Source organism: Neopelma chrysocephalum, unplaced genomic scaffold, assembly GCF_003984885.1.
Source record: "Neopelma chrysocephalum unplaced genomic scaffold, ASM398488v2 Primary Assembly neopelma1_23b, whole genome shotgun sequence".
NCBI lineage: Eukaryota > Metazoa > Chordata > Aves > Passeriformes > Pipridae > Neopelma > Neopelma chrysocephalum.
In genome coordinates, this window is record NW_020897692.1 from 14,217,447 (window position 1) to 14,235,935 (window position 18,489).

Here is an 18,489-nt window from a genome sequence, read left to right on the forward strand (position 1 = left end):
TAATATGTTCAATGCATTACAGGAGTGCTCAGTATTATCCAGATCAACTTTAAAAGAATATATTAATTTAAAATTTCTTACCCCTAAATTTTTTGATATTTCATTTACTTCTTTCTTATTTTCTAAATGAAAACAACCCTATAACATCTGAAGAATTATAGCCAGATGAGCTATGCCAAATTATACCAGATGGAGAGCTGGCCCGCAGAGGAGTTACTGTTTCCTATAACACAGTTTCAGATGCAAGATTCATTATTTGGGACAAAAATATTCAGATTATTGCCAACTTATCTGTCAAAAACATTGCTAGCACAACGAGTTTGGATTACTGCAGAGCATCTTTCCCTCTCTCTGCCACTCTGTGAACCTAATCATGTTGAAGTGAACACCCACAGTGTTCACAATATGCAACTGCTGTGAAGTAGGAGGAGGCGTGAGGCCGTGCTGGCCTTCATCCTACAAGCATATTTTGGAAGATTTTTATTGGGCTTTAAATGCTATTTATTATTCAGCTTTAAACTGAACAGACACTGAAAAGTTGTTATGGCCATTGATGTTTCATTGTAAGTAGTACTGGTCCAGTAGTGTTTAATATCTTCATCAATGACATAAACAGTGTGATTGAGTGCACGCTCAGGAAGTTTGCAGACAACACCGACCTGAGTGGTGTAGTTAATAAACCTGAGGGATGGGATACTATCCAGAGGGATATGGACAAGCTCAAGAAGTGGGCCTATGTGAACACCATGAGGTTCAACAGGATCCTGCACACAGCTTGGGGCAACCCGGTGTCAACACAGGATGTGAGATAAAGGGATTGAGAGCAGTCCTGTGAAGAAGGACTTTGGGGTGCTTTGTGAATGAGAGGTTGAACCTGAGCCAGCAATGTGCACTTGCAGTCCAATTGTATCCTGGGCTGCATCAAAAGAAGTGTGGTCAGCCAGATGAGGGATGGGATTCTGCCCCTTTACTCCACTCTGGTGAGACCCCACCTGGACTGCTGCGTCCATCTCTGGAGCCCTCAGCACAGCTTGGAGCAGGTCCAGAGCATTACCACAAAGCAGATCAGAGTGATGGAATACCTCTCCTGTAAACACAGGTTAAAAGACGGATTGTTCAGACTGCAAAAGAGAAGGCTCTGTGAAGACATTACTGTGGCCTGCCAGTACTTAAAGGGGGCCTCTAAGAAAGATGGGGACAAGCTTTATGACGAGTCTTGTTGCAATAGGAAAAGAAAAAATTACCAGCCAAAATCGAGCTTTTGACCACACAAATGTTTGAAATGGTTTAGGGTATTCCTGCTCCTGCCATATCTTGCTTTACCCACAAGCCTGAAAATGCTGAGCTTCAGTTAAATTTTGTCGTAAAAAGTCCTGAAGGCAATGGAGAAGGAGAAATAGAAACTGAGATGACCTGCAGGCATGGAAATTCCATGTTCTTTCCCCTTGAAGTTTTAGCTGTGTTAGAAATTATTCACTAACTGAAATGATACAGCGGCACTGCAGTACTGGATCCTGAGGTGTCTTCACTCTCAAAAGAACCAGTGGCAACAAAGGTTAACCTGAGCTATGTTTTGTTGCCTTCTATGTTGCACTTCTCTAGAACAGTATTGGTCTGGAATAAATATGAATAAACCAAAAATTATGTAAATAGTGGTTTCTTCATTATTTCACTTGAATTATCAGGAATACTATTTTGGAATTTAAAGTTCTATTTTGATATATACATATGTATATGTAGGTGTGTGCATGTGTGTGTGTTTGAAGCTGGTGAATCTCTGTCAAAATTTTCCAGGACATTGAGATACAGAGAGATGTATTCCCTAACATCCCAGTGAGTATCTTGGACACCATATATAATATGTAAAGCATATATAAAGGAAATAGAAAAAAATAGTCTGGAAGCTCTGCAATAGTGTTTGCAAGTTTAACAGATTCCTTTGAAGCCTGTGAATAGATGCTTGAATTATAGTACAATAGGCCATTCTGCATACTTTTTTATGTTGAAGGGGCAATTTTTGATTAGGAAACATTATTCTAGCTCTCACAATGCCTTCCACCCTTTTACTAATCATTTTGCCAAATGTCTGTTTTAAATACCCTAGTGTATAAACTAGGTGTTTTTTTATGCATGGACTGGGGATAATCCTGAACTATGCAACTCTCTGAGTCAGGATACAGAATAGAATGCGGACAGAGGATATTTAGGCTAATAATTACAGAGATGTTTGAAAAATTAATGGAGATGTGACTAGGAAAAGCACATTTCTAAATTGCTAATCTTGCACACTGCCACAGAGTAGTGACCCTGCAGTCAGACGCAGAACACTATAATTTAATAAGGTTATTGTAACTGTGTGAGACAAAATGCAAAATTAAGCCCAGAAGACTAATTATTTAGAAAAGGTAACTCAAGATACATCAAGATTATCAGAATCAGCTGTGATGAACTGAAAAGGAAAAGATCTTGGCAGTATAGACAGTAAGAATTGGTAGCCATTGCTAACACTGGGTATCTGGAAACAAAAGCCACACCCTGAAATGGGAGCATGTAAGAAAAAAGCTCCTTCGTGACCTGAGAAATATGGAACAGTCCTTTTGGGTGAACATTGTTTAGAAGTTTGCTTGACAAAGTGATTTTTAAGAATTAACTTTTTAGCAGTTTACTTTGACAATGAAGATTGTCAATTTTGAAAATTAACCACCTTTCCTCTTCTTATTTAATACTAATAAGCAAGAAAGCAGGCAGAACTACCTCTATTTGTGAGAGCTGGAATGTATGTTTTCATGTTCATTCTTCACCTAGTTTCAAATAAATCTTTAAATCTATCTTTGATTTTTTTGCAATGTTTGCTCTTTTCTTTTAGATTTCTCTTCTTTCACTTCTCATTTTTGTACTATCAGGTTGAGGGTTCTTTTGCAATATATCCCACCTGTGGCACACTCTAAGCTAGCTTAACCATTTTAGAAATAGCTCCCATTTTTGTATGGAAACAATTCAGGTGTTAAAATTCAGCTCCAGCTAGGCATTTCTACTCTGAAATATTAGAAAAGCTCATGTGAATTGCTTGTCTTAAAAGATTGTCTCTAGATAAACCATGACTCTAGTAAGAACTGCTCTCAGCACCCAATGCCTTTCTACCATGTTTAAGTTGCTTTCCATTACAGAGGTCCCTTAAATGCTTATAATGCTGATACAAAACCTCTGATGGGATCACATATGCCCTTTCCGTTGGATATTTTTCAACACAAAGTAACAGCATAAGAGTTTGATTCTACATATTACTACTCATTGAGATAGAGTCTAGGGTTCTCTGACAATTTAGTTTACTTAAAAAATGGAGTGAGTTTCCCCAGAAGCTGAAGATAGCTCACCACCCTGTTGGGATCAAATGTTACAGGGACCTGAGGAATGTGTACGTGGAGGGTGACATATATTTTTTTTTTTGCATTTCAGTCACAGCAGAGGAAAATTAATGCAGTCATGGGGCACATGCCTTCCCTCTTGTTTCCCATCACAGATTAATCAGATCCACAGGTAAAGTCTAAAGAAAGATGTGCCCTTTCCGCAACATATCTGTACAAGCTTGTCTCTTCTCCTTAGTGTATAACTACTGCTGAACTCCAACTATGTCCAGATCTCTTGGAAAAAAGGAGCAGGAAAACTGTGATGCAAGATACTGATGACCTTTACTATGTGTCAGACGTAAGAGAGTTACTTTTGTCTGATCTTTTTTCCTTTGATGGGTAGTTGTTGCCCTTTCTTGCCAGAAAAATGTAAAGGGAAATCCATGAAAACATAACTGCAGTGAACATTGTCTGGCTTATTACCTAGAGGACAGTATTCTAAATGACAAAATTACACAATGGTGTCAAATAATATATGCTAACTTAACCCACTCTGTCAATTAGACTCTGCTGCTTAATGTATTGATGATCTGAATCTCTTCCCTAGTTTGTCTTTTGTACTCAAGCTACCTTCTCTTTTCCAAATGAAAATGAAAGAATATAGACTTTTTGAAAAAATCTGTAACTGTCAGAAAAAAGGGGCTCTTGTTCCATATCTTGACTGTTCCGAAAGTAAAAATAACAACCTACATGAAAAAATTTCACATCTGAATAGAATTACAATTTTCTGCTTTAATTGAAATGCCCTTATGAAATCCATATTAATAATAAAAAAAAATTATATAGTTTCAAATTCTTATCATTATACAGTTAAAAAACATCCACAATTTTATTTATTGGCTGCTAACACTACCTGGACAGAGGGCAGTGTTATTGCAAACCCTTGATTCTCTTAAAGGGCCGCTGCAGTGTGTCCCGTAAGGTGATACACAAGTTCTGGTTCGCACCTGCGACCCTTGACCACAAGTAACTGAACACGTACTCCACTGGGCCCACTCTTCAACACCAGATTCACCTGTATGCAAGACAACAAAGAAACATGAATATAGACATAAGTATTAATGACATAACTTTTTTTTCTGAAGCTCATTATTATCTGCTCTTATAAATCAAAGAAAAAAGTAACACACCAAAATAAATATTTAAAAATTCATGGAGTAAAGCAGCTGTGAAAATGTGCAATGAATAGAAAATAAAGACACCTACAGTACTGCAGTCACATAACGCCTGTCAGAGGGGAACACTTTGATCTTTTGGCATTACTTAAAACTCTATGAGAATTATTGCCCTTCAACACTTCAGAAACACTGCCCACAGGATGCTTAAAGAATATAGACAACTCTTTTTATATAATAGTAAAGGATTTATCTTTGAAATTTTTATTTATCACTCTAGAATTAATGCTTGGTAACAGTTTAAGGAACCCTAACACTAAGGGAATTCCAATGAAAGAACCCCCAAACAAACCAACCCCCTAATGTCTAATATTTTCTTCAGTGGAGGAGAGTCATCTAGCATTTGAAAGAATTTCCCTGGCAAAGATATAAATTTTAACCTGAACTGTGGGATAGTAATTTGGTTTGATCTTTTGCTGCACAGATCTACTCCTTGCTTTCAACCTACAGGTGTGCTAAATTCTTGAGTGTGCTGGATCTCACTACTGCATAGTACATACCACTATGTTCAAATTGTCAGATGTGATTTATTAATACTGTATATTAGAAAGGAGAAAATGTGTTCATTGTTGAGAGATAGCACATTACATAATTTTTATTTTTTGAAAGCAAGTAATGAATAAAGTCTTCTTGCATGGATGCTTGGGAAAGAATGCTTAAATTTAATTTCCATGAACGGCTATACACACAATTCCTTTTCCAAAGGAATTAATGTTAAGAAGACTAGATCCCTTGAGTATTCTCAGAAAGCAAATGCAAAAATAATGTGAATATACCTCACTGAACAATTTGAGTAAATAATTGTGCATTGATGTTTAGCTTTTTCCTCTAAAAATCATCATGTAAAATGGCATGCTGAAGTCTCTATTGATTTTTAAATGTATTTCCTTTTTTTAACAAGTGAGATTTTCTGTTTTAAAATCCATAGTGTGATACAATCTGCCGACTTGAACAGCTCGCTTAAAATTTTAGTTATTTCAATACACCTCCAGTCTTCCAAAAGTTGTGATACTGATCACAGTTGAGAGATTGTCTGCAAACCAGGAAGATTCTGGTGCTATCTTCCAAGAACGCAGTAAATGACATACTCTTTCCTGAAAATGTGCTTTTGTAGCAAGAATCTGTGAATCTGCCCAAGCTCTCTTTTTTTTGTTTGTTTGGTTTGGGTTTTTTTAGAGGTCAAGCATGAAACCAAAATGCTTTCTCTGCTACACCTCTAAGAAGCAATCCTGAGGCTATTCAATGCTTTTAAAAAAAAGTGCTTCTTATTCAGTAACAACACAAAATGTTTTATAACTAGCACAAAAATCCCCCTGCTTTTCATAAAATTGTACGCAGTTCTAAAAATTTCTATAGACAAGGACAAAATTATGAGCTTTTTACACACAAAAATTCATCGCTGATTTTTGTAGTAATTTTCTTAGGGAAAAAATGAAAAAATAATCACTGATTATTGTTTTAATAATTGCTCTAATATGAATTTAGAAATTTGATTAGGCTGTTACATGGCTTGGGTTCAGGTTAGATGATATAACATGGTAAATAAATTTAAAATGTGCGTGGACATTAAGAATTATAAAATATGCAATATAAGCCCTATGTACATGGTAAAAAGACTTGTATTACTATGGCTTTCTAGGTTAATATTTTTTGTGTTTTCCTACTTCTTTGAAGTTTGACTTTGCCTTTGTTAAAATCGTTTAGATAAGAGGTCAAACAGCAGAAAAAGTCAAAACTGTGTTTCTCAAGACAGTCCTCATTATATAAAACAGTCATATATACTCAGTGTAAATTATCCAACACAGACATGGTGACACTGCATAGCTAAAAAATACAGAAATTAAGTATTAAAAAATTTAAATTTTTGATATCTTAAAGTGATAAAAATGTTGCTCTTAACCCTTGAAATATCATGAAAAATAGCAGCAACATGATGCTAAGAAGTGTGACTGTATGGAGTGAATTTTGAAATAATAGTAACTATTAGAAGTTCTGAGGATATATGTACTGTCCATTCAAAAAAGGCATAAACTCTCAATATATTTTATCATATGTAAAGGATGCAATGCTTAAACATTTGCTGGAGGAAGGTCCTCCACAGTAACATGATGTACGGTGCAAAAAGAGTGAAATGAAAAGAAAATAAAGAACCAATTTATCTCACCAGCTGCTTTGCTTTCTTTTGTTCAATGCATTATGATATTTTGGTAATTTTTAGATTTTCAGAGTATTTTGTACTGCTATCAGTATGATTATTACTTATTTTGAAAGATTTAAAAGGAGGGAAATATCTTCACAGGCATATCATATCATAGTTAATCTACCATTTTTAATTTAACCACATAAAGACTTTTACATTTTCTAGAGTAAACCTTGATTGACTGCATAACGTGCAAATATATCTTCCATTGTTTGCTTTATCTTTTTTCCATTTTGTCTTTTCTGAAATAAAAATTTCAAAATGGCTACGTTTTATTTTCCTTTTTGTTTTCTGTTATTTGAGAACTCTTACATTTTTATATCTATCATATTAGATCTACAACCTCAAATTAGCTACTGGCAAGCTACCAAGTCCTTATTCTCCCCTGCTGCTTGACATGTAAGAGGAAACATAACTTACTGTACAGAAGGCCTCATTGATCTGTGTGAAACTTACCTGCATTATACTCTCTAAATCCCATAACACCTAAGGGAACGATCAGTCCAAACACATAAAAGGACAAATATAAAACAATAAATTATTCACACAAAAATTTTTAATAATTTTTTTGACTGCCTCATATCACTCCCCAAAACCAGCAAAATGCATATTTTAATACCACATTTTAAACTCTTCCATTCCCAGCAAAACTTGGTGGATTAAGTACACCATACTAATAGTATTAAATGCTTTTCATAAATCTTTTCCAGGATAGTTTTCTATTCCTATCTTTCTGTCTTTTTAAATGATGCAAACATTTTGTTGCACTTTTGCATCTGTTTTATTATTACACAAAATAAAATATCAAACAGGCTCAAAATATAAAACCTCATAAACTCAGTATTCATTTACTATTAGGACTTCTAAGTACCTGGGTAATTTAATGAGATATGTGTGTTAGAAAAAAACCCTTATGAATCAGTTTAAGAAGATATCACAGTAATTTTATTGCAAGAAAAATTAATGCATTAGAGGTGAAGAAAATATGCAATGATCACTACAAAGGAAAATGAAAATGAAGAGATGAAAATTAGTATGTTCAAAAAGAGCACAGTATTACTTAAAATGTGTTACCCTACAACATGGAAAATATAGATTTCCTCAAACTTGAGCATGTAAATCTATATGCTTATACATCTCACATGCTTTCAGAACAGGACCTTGAAAATCAAGCCTGTATAACGTTCATCTCCCACTCCACACACACAATCTATCAGAAGGTGATGGTATAAGTAAGTGCTGCATTTATAATGCAGTTCTCTAACACCCATAACAGATGCACTGCAATTCATGACTAGAAATCATCAGATACAAGTTTTAAGTGATGTTATTAAAGTCTTAGGGATTTATATGAGGAAATAAACCAGATAATTTTACTTATTTTTTGAGTAATTGTATGAATTCAGGAAGCAGCATAAAAGCAGAGGTGTTATTCTATGTAGTAAGCAACTAACATTCTATGTCTGAGCTAGGTATGTGAGTAATCAGTTCTACTTCCCTGAACAAAAACTGCATGGAGACATAGAGAACTCTAGGCTCCCTTCTTCCACTACATTTTCTTACAGTAGTATCTGGGAGTTAGCCATAAAAGCAGTCCTATAGATTAATAGGAGGTAAACAGACTTCTAAATTCTAAATTCTTTACCAAACAGATCTACACTGATTGGCTATACACATATTTAGATTACTTAATATATTGATTTCTGCAAATCTGTTAAGTAAAGCACGCTATTACTAAGGAAGTCAACATGCAATATAACTAGAAGCAACCATAGCTCTTTTACTGAAGTGCATAAAAACTGGAAGCATTATGTATGGCTGATGCAGGCATATATTCTAGGTTAGTAACTATGGAATATAGAGCAAGTTGTTTCAAATCCATACAAAAATATGGGGCACAAGATTCTCAACACAGTAACTTACTGGAATGGAGTGTGTAGGGTACCATTAAAGAGTTAGATTTTACCAACAGACAAAGGGATTATATTGATGTCAAAATGGGCAGTAGTTTTGGTGTATAAGAGCTTAATTAAACTCATCACTGAAATTTTATTATTGACCTCAAAAAGGCAGCTGTGGCAACTGTTGGTAAACAGGCTTTTTTTTTTTTAATTACTTCAGGTTTCCAATATCATTTTGTTATCTTTAGATAAAGAAGATGAAGTTGCTCAAACAAAATTAGAAAATATGTTTTAGATGAAAAACTGTTAGATAATTTGCACATCCAATTAAAAACTACTTACGGCCAATTTCATTTAGCAATTATGAATCTGGAAACTAGAGAACAGAGCGTCGTGCTGGGCCAAAGATAGTAAATGCTGAATGCATGCACATTAAAGTCACCCCAGTAATTAATTAATTTGATAAATGCCTAAAGCTGGGATTAGACCTCAGTCTATTTATAAAGACATTCTGAAGCATGTTCTTATCATCTTTGAAAAAATGTTAATATGTCATAGTGAGCTGTCCTGTGTCTTGTACATGTGAGACTTCTTTTACTATCAAAGAAATTCATGCTTACGTTAAATGATTCAGTATCCACATTCACAGTGCATGTTTTTGTATGATCTACCTAATTCTCAGCTACTTTATTTATGGACTTTAACTGGTGAAAAAAAAATGATTCAAAAAAAGTATCAGCTTAGAAAACTGACAAATATGCGGCAAAAGATTATGGAAACATGCAGTGGTTTTGCTAAAATTAACAACAGTAAATAGAAAAATGTAACTGATGTATTACCAGTTTGTGCCATAAATTTAGCAGCATCAGCTTGTTCCTGAGGGACCCTTTTCTCATGAACAGATCGAGGTCGCTGACTTTTAATTGTATGATCTCCCATCATTCCAAATTCTAAAGACAGAATAAAGGTTTATGAAAGCTTGTGTGTAGACATTTCTCAAAAGTCACATACTGTCTCATGCAATATGTTCCTGAACATACCTGGAAGTTGCTGATAAGAGTCAGGCAAGTGATCATGGCAGTTAACATCAACTTAACTTTGCTACACTCAGCTTTTAATAAATACTTAAATTTATGTCTGCAGATTTTCCAATATGATTTTATTGTACGAAGCAACATTCAATGCAGTGACACATACTAAAAATCAGCTGTATAACACAGGACAAAAACAATTATTCAAATGCAGACATTTTATTACTGTATCTTGAATCAGTGCAAACCACACCAGAAAATGACTGTGACAGTGATAGACATTGCTGTTCTATGGCAGAGCCTGCTGCTCCTCCAGAGGACTTCTATTTCTGCACTCATCTTTCAGGCTGATGAAGCCTTCAACAGAGATAATGAGTCATCTTTGGGAATGGTGGCAATGTGAAATAATAATAATTTAGTCAAAGAACTGTTTAATTTTTAGGCTGAGTCCAGCAGAACAAATGCTTGTGATCGGTTTCCTTTCTGAAACTTCTCAGTTAAAAAGACTATGGGCTATATCTTGCCCTCCACACTGATTTTAATAGGGAAACGTATGAAAAATCAGTGACACAAAAGCCCAGAGTGTGGGACACAAGAATGCTTCAGTTTTTTTATCCTATCACTGCTGTCATCTTCTCTCTCTGGTCCTGTGCAAACCTCCTAGACTTCTATCTTGGCTCCATTTTTCCTCTCTGTGAGTTAATGTGGAGAGTCCTTTGCACTTAGAGAGGGACTGCTGCGTCTTCAGCACAGTTTCCTCTGATCCTCCCAGGCACACACAGCTGTCTGCAGCTCTGTGCTAAATATTCTGTTTCTGCTGGGACTCTAATTCAGGAAGCGTGTGCTGGGAAATGTGGGTTAACATTGAAAGTACTTCAACTACCATCACATGAGGTTTCTGATGAGGCAGAAGGTGTCTGAAACACTAGGAACATAAACATTGAAAAATACCTTTCTGTTGGAAGGTTACCTTGCAAATGTAAAATTCAAAATTCTCCCCAATTTGTAAAGGCATGAAGATAAAACTTACCGTTCTGCCTCAAAAGATGCAAAACATTATATAAGATGTAAATGTTACTAATAAATATTATTTGCAAACACACTGCTTTGATAAATCATTGAACATATTTAAATTCCTATTTAGAGTAAAGAAACAATAAAAGGTAAGCTGATTTTTAAGGGGTCAATCAGCAGAAAGAAGTTTTTTCCTTTCTAGTAAATTATTAATGTATTCTTCCAAATTAGTGTTTCTTTTTGTAAATATTCATTAATGGCACCACTTAAAATATAAATTTAATTATTAATTTGAGAACAGCAAAGCAGTTTTCATTCTAAAGAGAATATTTGAAAATCTAATTAATAAAATATATTTTGAGGATTAAACATTCATCATTTTTAATACATCCCAGAAATAAATATAAAAGATAATTAAATTATATATATACACACACATGCATATATATGTGTATATATACATGTGTGCTGAAGATTTTATGAATAGATTTTTACAAAATACATCTCTTTTAAAAGTTTTATGAATAGATTTTTACAAAATACGTTTCTTCTACAGCTCCTCTGATTTAAGATAGCTTTTTATTGTGTGAAATTTCTTACTATAACGAAAGTTTTAAAATCAATACTGTAATGCAAATTATGATTAGAATATTTTTACAATTTTTACAACGTGCAGTACAAATGACACATTTAAACCATAATTAATAACATGGTAATGGTAAGAGACTTTACACAGCTTTTCCCCCAAAGAGACTATTGCAGCAAGGCATGTTTACTATCAATGTGCTGCCTGCATGATCTCTGCTTGTCAGGCAATTTAGAGGATATGGCACCATTCTTGCAGAAGACTTAGTTCTACTTTTTAAATTACAGAGTGCAATAATGGGAGACCTTTGCTAGAGGAAGGCTTTCCAGAGGCATACAGGGAGGTGGTGAATGTTCCAATCCCAGTCCTGCAGCATCTCGTGCTGGGTGTAGGCACATGCAGTGTCCTGCAGGACAGAGACCACTGGTGAAGAGGCAAAGGGAAGTCTGGGAGATCAGTTTTCTGAGTTCTGGATTATACCCAATGTAGCTCCATTCACAACAATGGAGTTACTCACAAATACCAACAAGCATGATAATCATGCCTCGATTTTTTCATTTTTCCACTCAGCAACAACACATTTTTAATTTACACATTCGATTCATTTCAACAATTGCTGATGGTCTTTGAGATGCACTTTTCAGCTAATCTCCCTTTGATATATTAAGCATTCGTATAGTAAGTATATATTAAAGATAAATGTTTCATTACAAAGTTAAAAATATGTCTGTATAAGGTTTGTCAGAAAATGGAACCAGACTTATGCAATGCTCTCATTTTCATATTCAGCTGAAGTATTTAACCAAACACTGTGTGAGAACAAAAGTGGTACCAGGAAATGCAGTGTACTGGGTGAGGCCTCATTAAAATGCCGTCCTTGTAAGAGAATTAAAAAAGGATCAAGTACATTTTTGTAATGGGATCAGAAATTTCCACTTTCTGTGTATAAGTACAAACAATGGTCTCAAAATTGTTTAATCTAAGAATCTTAACAGTAATGCATTTTTATGAAGCATTTTAAAATATAATATTTTTCTTAAGTGACTGCCATAGTTTACAATAAATACTAAAAACACTAGAATAAAACTTCCCTCCATTTTCAGATCCTAGGTAATGAATGTAGAAGATGAACCCATTATGCATTTGTTTTCTGTCAATACTTCACAGAGTAGAAGTATTTAAATGCTTTCTGGGCAGGGACAGCTTTTTAACCTGAGTCAGCCTAGAGTATGACTAAATGGTACACTAATATCAAGGGCCTGTTTGTGTGGGAAAGGTTAATCTAGGCAGTATCTGGCAGAGAGGTGTCCTGCATTGTATATATGAATTGACATTCTGAGTAAAGGAATTTTTCTCATTCTCACTCTTCTTACCTAGTTCTTGCTGCTGAAAATAAGTTTTCTAACCCAGAAGATATTTTTGTAGACATCAGATTCTGAAGGGAATTTCTTTTGTGATACCTGTCCTAAATTTTCTTTGGGTGCACAACAGTCCTTCTCTGCTTTTACCTCAAACATTGATATTAACCACATTAGGAAGAAATTTTTCACAGATGGTAATCAAGCATTGGAATGGGCTGCCCAGGGAGGTGGTGGTGGATTCTCTGTCCCTGGAGGTTTTTAAGATGAGACTGGATGTGGCACTTAGTGTCATGGTCTAGTAAGCGTGGTGGTAGTGAATCAAGGGTTGGACTTGATGATCTCGGAGGTCCTTTCCAACCCAGCTGATTCTATGATTCTATAATTCTATGTTGTTTTGTTAAATAAAGGGAGACAACAAATCCTTTCAGCAACAAACAGGTACATGGCCTAATTCAGAAATCACCAGTATGACTCCTAAATTAGGCCTGAAAACATGAAAGAGTTTTAATACTTTTTACTACATGGTTAATGCTATAATCTAACAGCATGAAGGTAAAACTCATAAATACCTCAAAATGTAAATAAAAACCAGCATTATGGGGAACCTTGAATAGATCATTTTAACCAGACCATGACTTATAATAAATCATAACACATTCCAAATATTTGGAGTAGAAAACCTGAGGTTTAGTTATCTGACAAAAGAATTTATCTTGCTGTCAGTGGTCCTTTGGTGGCTATGGAAGTACAACAGTTTCCTGCAATAAGATGTGCATTTTATCTCTCCTCAGCTGTACACAATGGATCAATACTTCAAATTATTTTAGTAATGCATATATCTTAATATGGATGTGATGTATCATTTGGTTAAGCACTGGAACAAACTGCCCAGGGAGGTGGTGGAGTCACTATCCCTAGAAGTGTTCAAAAACAACTGGACATGGCACTTAATGCTATGGTTTAGTTGGCATGGTGGTGTTCAGTCAAAGCTTGATGATCTTGGAGGTCTTTTCCAACCTAAATGATTCTACGATTCCATTATTTCATTTTGCATATGAGCTGAGGCATGTAAAATAGTTCCATGCCTTCTAGGATTGAAAAAAAATTAAATTTGAAATTCCGGAGTTTACAGTTGAGTATTATTTACAACTCTTATCACTAGTCCCATTGGCTTTACCTTTATTTTTATGTTATGTTACGAGAATTTTTACTTCTATTGAGTAACCTTTTTAGTTTTTAAAAGGAGAAGCTAAAGTCTTGCAGCCAGTGTAGGTGTACAATTTTAGGAGAGGAGAGAGGTGCCATGTGCTCTCTGTAGGAACAAAGAAGAAAGAAAATCTGTTAACAGTGTAAAAATGCAAACTAGGAAGACTGAGCAGTACAAAAGAAAAATATCAGCTTTGCAAGGTTCTACTCATCAAGCAGTAGAACTAGTCTTTGCTTCTGGACAACTGGATAATCATTAAAGTTAAGGTATGTGTCAAACAGATTTTATGCCTAGGTTGATTTATAATCTTTTTAACATATATATATATATATATTGCTACATATATATCCTAGTCATCAGATAACATTATAAACCATGCTAGTTTGGTTTTTATGGTTATTTTTTTGGTCACATTTCATGGGAACTTCCAGTGTAAATGCATTGATCTGGTTATGGTGTACCACCTACTATGTGCTATTTTGTGCTATTTATGGTGCAGAACACACTAAGTTAATAAAAAAAAAAAGCCTTTTTCAGCATCAGTTGGTGATAACAACATGAATGAACTTTTGAACTAAAAAAAGTGATTCTGAGACTTCTAGGTTTATCCCTTTAGGACATGTACAATGTCAAGGAACCTCTGACAGTTGCTGAGTATCGTCAGCTGAGTATCGTACGGAACCTTCTGGAAGGTGACATGGTGAGTAGCTCCCTGAAGGCTTTTCAGAACCTCAAAAGCAAGAAAAACCAATAGATTCCCCAAAGTGACTGTCATTTTCTTCTCTCACCCACAGCTCTCCAGCAATGTGCTTCATACTGTCCTACCCACTCCTGAACTGTAAATAGCCAAATGAGTGTTTTCAATTACTCTTGACTACAGAATGAATATTAAAGGTCTTGCAGCCAGAATGCGCATTAATGCAAACTGTCTCACATGCAGTAGCATGGCATGCTCTCTGTGCCAACACACCAGTGTTTTTCCCAGAAATTATGCAAAATGATGATGTAAGTCCCAGGTGAAGGGGTTGCAGAGGGGGAAAGGAAGAAAGACGACTATGGAAATATAGAAAGAAACAGTTTGTTTAATTTTTTGACTGAACTATTAAATAATTTCAGTAGATCTGATAATTTTTTACTTCCAGGAGCTTGCAGAAGTTTTCTGCACATTTCATTTGTTTGTAGCCCCTTCTACAGATTCTCCCACAAAGATCTGCAGCAGTAGCAGTACTTGGGATTTCTCATCACATTGGCAACTGGTCAGTACAATTTCTTCTGGGCACTAGATGGCAGAATGTGTGTTGACTTAGAAGCACAATTTTGCATTGATTTGAGAAACCGTGACTTTGTTTCACTGTTTCATTTTCACTATAAAATTATCTCTCCTATGTATCAAAATAAAAAAAATTCATTACATTCAAAGGACTGAGGGGGTTTTGGTGTTTTCTTGTTGTTGTTATTTTTGTTTTGGTTTGAGTTTTTGTGGGGTTTTTTTGTTTGTTTGTTTAATTTTTTCTTTTTGTAGAACTGGAGATAAATAAAAACCCAACAAAACACTCAAACCAAACAAAACACAAGCTGCAATTGCTTTCTTTTCCCTTACAGTAAGCCCTATGACAAAAGAGAAGAAAATCCCAGGAGCACTCCTTTCCCTGTCTCCAGCACTGCTTCACTGTAGGAGGGTACCCAGGTCCCACAAGGAAGCACTTGTTCTCTAATGCTGCATTGGCACGACACAGAGCTTCAGGGTATCAGTGAATACCATCACTCTGCAGTACAGATTTAAGCTATAGTTTTCTATGGGAACCCCTTAAAATGATATTTCCTCACCAGGCAGGCAAGTTGCCAGAAGAGTAACATAACTATTAGCTGAATTAGATTTCCATGGGAACCTCTTAGTGAACGTGGAAAACATTCTGAAAACAGCCTTTGCCTACTTCCTACGTAGATCCTGGTCCCATAAAAAGTCCTCTTTTGACTCTTCAAAACAGCATAGAAGAGCTTTGACCAGTTTCAAACTGAATGGAATAATTTCTTTCACTAGAGGGAATTAAAATATGAACTGAGCTGTATCCATGAACACAGTGAGAAAGATATCCCATTACCCATGAAAACATGGAGAGGATTTTATAGCAGTGGAAATATGAAAGGCAAAAGTATTTCTAGTAACAAAGTATATTTTTTAAATTATAATATATTTTTACATTTTATCAAGTAAAAGAAAAAAGATAGGTTAGCATTTGTAGGAAATTAGATATAAAATTTCCTTCTCTCACACACAGAGATATTCTAATACATATATGAATGCACTCTTTCATCTTTCAAAAAATTAGGGAAAATAATTATGTATTTTAAACAGTCAACATATTGTACAAAGGTAATTAGTTTGTATTCATCTCTAGGGAGACCCATTTGCTCCTAGGACATAATTTTGGATTAATATTACTTGTTGGTATTTTTAATGACATAAGAAATGAAGTATTACTGAATTAAAATATAAATGATAGTACAAATCCTGAGGAGCTAGACTTTCTCATGGCAATGTAATCTGAATCTCTCTGTGCATCTCTGCAGTGACTCTCTTGGCCAGCCATTATCTTCAGTGGGATCTGAACGTGTTAATTTATGGCTACAGATTTGGTCAGTGAAGAATATTGTAAAGATGTAATATTTATTCACTTTCAATTTGCACAGAATGTTGAAACTGTGTGATCTCTATTACCTGTCTTCCTGGTCCCAATTGTTCACCATCTTATACCTAGGCAGAAAAACTGAGCATAAAAATCTAGTGAAGTGACTCATACCTGTTCAAAATGAATGCCAAATGCCACCACAGCAGGTACTGTGTTTTCACACATGCTTTGCAGAATTATAACTAAGCAAAGAGCAAAAGGAGGGGTGGATGAAACCCCAAACTACAGCTTTACCCCTTTTTATATTTACTAAATCTGGCATATTTGTAATTATCACGGCCAGGGAGGCAGAAGATGTTCTGTAGTTCACATTTTTCCCATTCAAATATTTCCCTAGTAATCCATCCCAAAATGGTTGTATTCAAACAAAAATAACAAAACTGATAAAAGCACTTTACATTATCAATTTTAACATTTAAATCCCATAAATTTAGAAGTATATTATTCTCTCATATTCCTTATTGTTCTCTCAAAAGATTCATGGATGTAATAACACATTAAGGAGCAAAAACACAGGGGATTACCTTCATCTATTTTTGCCTTTTTTTTTTAAATGAAAGATTTTTAATGCATTCTCCTGTAGCATTCTCATCATTTTAATGTTTCTACTATAATAACTTATTCATGTGCAGACTTTAAAAATTTAAATCATGGTATCATAGTAAAACTTCGGTATCTTCATTGCTTCTTTATATTTTGTACTATTTTATTTTTGCATTAAGTATTTTGCTTTTGTCGTGTATTTAATTAATTGAATTATTGATATGGTTAGCCAGTGCAGGAGTTATTTCAGAATGGCATCATTTTTATATGAACAATTTCTTTTTACTGAACACTGCAGTAAGCTACCTAGTTATTACACACAGGCTAGTATTTGCCTCTTTATTGTTCTAGACATTTAAAACTGAAAAGATGAGGAGTGAGGATAAATGGTAATTTTCTAAGCTATTCTTGAATTCAATGACTCTTTCTCTTTCTTTTCTGCTCTAGAAAGACTGAAAAATAAGTAAAGGTAATTGTAGAAAGCAGGACTCACAAGGACATCTAGACTATTTCCTTGCCCTGCAACTACTTACAGCCAACATTTCTGCAGATGGTTGCCTAATCTTTTCTAAATGATAGCAGGATTCATTAAAATATGAGATGAATTATCTATGAATTTATAACAGAGAAGCTTACAGTCTGTGAAAGATTCTAAAGGTATATGAAGAGAAGGAACAAGAATCAATATTTTAAATAACAGGTACTGCAAACAGGTACTTGCTAAAACCAGTTAAACTGAGTGTGGGTTTTTTTAGAATGGTAAAGCTTCTAGGTGAAGATAAATGATATTGCATGCCTTTTTAAGAGCATTTTCTTGTCCTTGTTTAAGTCTCCTAAATTGTTTTTATGAAAGAATAATAAAAAATGGAGGAAGTGTCACTGGATGTGAATTTCGCACATTACATTTTTATCGTCTGTGGTACCATAAAGCTGGCTGTTTCGTATACAGACATTATGGGTGGCTGCTAAATTTTATGTAGAGAAGAGAAGGATAAAAGTAAAGGACAAGAGCCTTGGCTGCTTTAAGCTGGGCTAGTTCTACCCAGCCAGACCAAATTTCATCAGCTGAGAATGTGGCCTAGAAGGTGTTTTCCAAAACCACAGCTCCTACTAGGAGCTAGAAGTTTTAGCTATCCAGTTCACAAGGGGATGTAGCCCTTGCTAACTGTCCCTTGCAGTTTAATGATCACACACATGCAATTTCAAACATATTATTCCATCCAGTTCAGCCTGGGAGATGTGTGTATAGCACATCCTGATAGGAGGGTGTTGCAATGGTTTCCAAAATGGACCTGGAACCTCTTAAAAGGTCTCTTATGGTGAGATAAGTTCTCTCTGAACTCCTATGGTGACACCTATGGCCTTAACAAATAA

The 18,489-nt window shown here is 35.0% G+C and overlaps 1 protein-coding gene across 9 annotated transcripts in view; it reads right to left on the minus strand.

Annotated features, from left to right (window-relative positions):
- The window catches only part of ADGRB3 (adhesion G protein-coupled receptor B3), a 478,342-nt gene that overhangs the window by 282,177 nt on the left and 177,676 nt on the right, over nucleotides 1-18,489 (minus strand). For 6 of the 9 annotated variants that reach the window (XM_027698015.1, XM_027698043.1, XM_027698023.1 and 3 more), the window contains 3 exons: nucleotides 9,523-9,633; nucleotides 7,239-7,268; nucleotides 4,261-4,422 (listed from right to left, as the gene is read on the minus strand). In XM_027698015.1, the coding sequence (XP_027553816.1) occupies nucleotides 4,261-4,422; nucleotides 7,239-7,268; nucleotides 9,523-9,633 (303 nt within the window). The remainder of the gene's footprint in view (nucleotides 1-4,260; nucleotides 4,423-7,238; nucleotides 7,269-9,522; nucleotides 9,634-18,489) is intronic. The other 3 variants (XM_027698039.1, XM_027698070.1, XM_027698059.1) reach the window with 2 other exon arrangements.